At 39.6% G+C, this 4,190-nt stretch overlaps 1 protein-coding gene across 1 annotated transcript; it reads left to right on the plus strand.

The window, feature by feature from the left end:
- Positions 1-11: 11 nt before the first annotated feature.
- ved (ventrally expressed dharma/bozozok antagonist) lies at positions 12-3,496 on the plus strand (the record flags this gene model as incomplete). The annotated part of the gene is given in 3 exon segments (XM_014020980.1): positions 12-410; positions 1,944-2,182; positions 3,465-3,496. Coding segments are annotated over 3 exon segments (653 nt in total), but the record flags the coding sequence as incomplete, so codon positions are not given.
- Positions 3,497-4,190: the final 694 nt, after the last annotated feature.

Below are 4,190 nucleotides of genomic sequence, written 5' to 3' on the forward strand. Positions count from 1 at the left end.
GGGGGGGGGCTTTGATCTTCAGCTTTAGATGAGCTGGGAGGTCTGCTATAAATACAGACAGAACCTCCTGACCACATGCAGACTCCTGAGCAGAACCTACCTGTGGATCAGCGCTGACCTCCTCACTGAAACCTCCTTGACTCTGACAGCAGCCATGAGGCCACGTTTCTCCATCGAGTGGATGGCCCAGAGCAGCCAGCCTGTAGAACCTGAGACCTCTACAGCCTCTGGACCTGTGGCATGGGGGACATATTCAGAGTCCACAGAACCTGGGACATGTTTGACTAACGGACCTGCAGCCTGGGGGACACGGTCAGAGACTCTGCCTGGTTTTTACTGCACACAAAAGTCAGAAGACCTCGACACATTCAGGTCCAACAATCTGCCCCAAACATCCGCCTGCGTTCAAGGTATTTAGTCTGACTCTACTGCCACTATTTTATTCATTTATTCTTTTTTTTTCTTGGAGTGGGTTTCTGTGGAGTGTTTATGATTAGTAAGTATCTTACCTGCAGTGGCAGTTTGACGAATCAGAGCGAGAAGAAAAGCCATGGAAGAGTCCTGCTGTGTTTCTGTTTGGGTGTGTTCTGTTCTGATGATTTAAACATCAGAACCACAAACTGGGTCCATTTAAGGTGTTCTGAGTTTAAAACATCAGACACTAGAGTACATGTTGGAAGAAAAGAATGTTCAATTCGAAATTTTATTCATTTAATTAAAAAATACTATGTACAATAATAAAAAATAAACCAAAACCATAAAAATATACAAATCAAAATAAAATGAAAGGTAGCAGAAGAATAAATCTTATTTTGTCTGCCCCTTTTCATCCAGAATATATTCAAATGAAACATAATTTACTAAACTATACTAAATAACATAAAAATAAAAATAACAAAAATACAAATGAAAACAACAACAACATAAAAACATCAACTCAAACAACAAATCAAATAGTTTCACATTTTACTTTTCATATTTCTTCAAAAAACTAGCTTTTTATCTGTCTCCTAAATACATACACTGATCCAACATTTTTAAGATCATCTTCCAGACCGTTCCACAGTCCTATACCTTGGATTAAAGTACATCTTTCTTTCAAGCGAGTACGAAAATACGACTTCACAAACATTTCCATCCCCTTTAGATAATAACAACTGTCTCACTTAACAAAGTTTACCTGAATGTTGGAAGGTAACAAGTTTTTATGAGCCTTGTACATAAACAGTAAAATATTGTAGTCAACCGAATCATAGGATTTCAAAGTTTTCAGTTTACAAAATAATGTATTTGATGGATGGTTGTAATCTTTTCCTACAATAATTCTCACAGCTCTTTTTTGTAAAACAGAATTCAGATTTGTAATTGTTTTGTAAGCTTTACCCCAGATTTCAATACAGTAAATTACATGTGGAACAATTACTGAATTGTACAACACAAGCAGAGATTTGTCATTAATTAACTCCCTGGCTTTATACAGTACTCCTATAGATTTAGATATTTTGGTTCTCAAATAATGTATGTGAGGTCTCCATGTCAGTTCTTAAAACTTACCAAACTTTTATCAACCACTGAGTAACTTTTAGAGCCATATGGCTGCCAGAGCTAGCTGATGGACCTACGTCTGCCAAACACTGGGCTGTAAAGTGCTAGTAGCTGTGAGAGCGACACCTCGTGGTTCTGGTGGTTCTGATTGAGACCTGAACAGATTATTATTTCCAAGGTCTGAACAAACCAAACACATCTTCATCATTTTTCAACATGTGATACGCATTTCTTTAAATGTTTGGGCTCTTTTCTCTCATCCTTTAAACTAAAATGACTGACTGCTGCAGGTAAAATACTGAATACTCATAGCAGCTCCATAGAACCCCACCCCAACAGAAACTCTGTCCTGACTTTGGTTCTGCTTGTTGTTGAACTGGATTTTCTTTGCCTCGCAGTGACACAGAGCGGTTTCAGCAGCGGGACCGAAGAGGAGACCTCCGGGTACGAGAGCGAGGGGGGGCAGGTTCTGTCACCCACCACCTCGTCTCCGTCGCCCCCGGCGGGCAGGAGGCCTCGGACCGCTTTCACAGCCGAGCAGATCCAGAACCTGGAGAGGGCCTTCAAGAAAAACGCTTACCTGGGAACCCAGGACAAGATGGAGCTCTGCAAGAAGCTCAACCTGTCTGATAAACAGGTACCAAATAATTCAGCTCAGTTTGACAAACACGTAAAAACCAAGTTTGTTGTCCTTGAGGTCATACTTTACATTTATAAAAGGAAAACTTGGAAGAAAATTAATTCTCAGCATGAAAATATGCAGTGATTTTGAAAAAGTTTTACTTCACAAATAGATTTTTGTGAAATAATTCTGAGCTTTATCGTTTATTTAGTATTTTATTTGAACACCTCAAGCAGTGGCGGATCTAGGATTAAGGAGTAAGGGGCCATCAAGGGGCCACAATATTCATAGAGGTGCCAAGTCTTTGTTCAACATCCTTTTATTCAAATTCCCAGTGTATACATTTTACACTTCAAACACTTGTAATGTAATTTTTTTTATAAAGGTACCACTTTACAATAAGGGCCCCCTTATTGATGGCTTTTAAACAGTTTATAGATAGGTTGTTAATAATCTGTAAACACTTTAAAATATTAATATGTATTTATTATGCAATAATTAAGGACAGGAAAGAGACAAAATTGTCCAGTTTTATTTATTAATGATTTATGAAGTGTAAACTTTACAAATTAATTAATAACCTGTCTATAAACTCTTTATGAGCCATCTATAAGGGGAGCTTGATTGTAAAGTGGTACCAAGAATCTTTCACACCAGTTTTTCATACATTTTACTGTACATAGATAAAATATTTTCAAACACACAACATGTGAGAAAATACAGCCATCATTTGTCAGCTGAAATACTTTTCTTTACAGGATTGTTCACATTTTAAGAAGAGAAGTTTTCTGTAAGCTTGGTTCATTCTGGACTTTACTATTTGACTCATTAGCGCAGCTAGTGTTTGAACATGGAACTGCATCCACTATCATCACTCCCAGGTAAAGGACAAGATGAGTGACAGGACAGGAGCACTTCAGGGGCCCAATCAGATTTCAGCTGGGGCCAATGCCCCTGTGGCCCTGCCCCTAGAACCGCCCCTAACCTTAAGAGCCACTAGAGAGATTAATTAAATCTTTTATGAAATAATTTTTGGATTTATTTGTACAGCTGATTGATCAACAGTTCAAGATGGTCGCCACATCCTGATATTAGAAAACACAAAGTAACTATGATTCAGTTAATCTGACAGATGTTGAGGTAAAGTTTGATGCAGATGATTATTATCTCCAGCACATACTGACTGATTTTGGCAATAAACCTGTAAAACAGTAAAAACAGATCTTAGTGTTTATTTTCTGTAAATCCTTGTCGTGTCTTTAATTTCAATAATAAACAGTTTTTTCTTTGCTGTCAGATCAGAAACTGGTTCCAGAACCGGAGGATGAAGCTGAAGAGGAGCGTGCAGGACGCTCTAGCTCACGCCTGTCAGGCCAACATGGCCTCTCACTTCCTGTCTTACCCTGAGCTGCAGGCCTACCGGGCCGGGCCCTACACCCGGTACCACGCTGCAGCAGCTGAGACCCCCGCCTCCTACCTTCATCCTCACAACTTTCAGTACACGCCCCCTCTGCCCAGCACCTCCGCTTTGTCCCTGGACTCCTTCTACCTGTCCAACAGCCTCCCAGGAGCCATGCTGCCTCAGGTCAGAGGAGCGTACCCGACCTACCTTCAGTACTTCTGATGGTTCTGGGACCAACAGACTCCTCTCTTTGTACCAGTTCATTAGAACCAGGTGGTTTTTGGTTAAAGCTTGAAGACCTGAAACAGGCTGGTGTGCAATAACTGGAAGTGTCTGTACAGGCTGATGTGTTTTTATCATAGACTTAAATATAGATCACTAGACTAAGCCCCGCCCACACAGTCTACTGTTAGTGTCTGTGACAGCATGGAGGAGCAGAAATGGTATCTAAAAGGGCAACAGCTCACAGCCTCCATAGAAACTAATAGATAAAACAGAAATCTGAACCGGATCTGTTTCACAGATTATCTGTCGTTTTTACAATAAATTAATAATTATGTTAATTTCATTCAACAATCCTGTAAAACAGCAGATTTATACCAGAAAAATATATAATTTTGA

This window comes from Austrofundulus limnaeus, unplaced genomic scaffold (genome assembly GCF_001266775.1).
Source record: "Austrofundulus limnaeus strain Quisiro unplaced genomic scaffold, Austrofundulus_limnaeus-1.0 Scaffold274, whole genome shotgun sequence".
In the NCBI taxonomy this organism is placed as follows: Eukaryota; Metazoa; Chordata; class Actinopteri; order Cyprinodontiformes; family Rivulidae; genus Austrofundulus; species Austrofundulus limnaeus.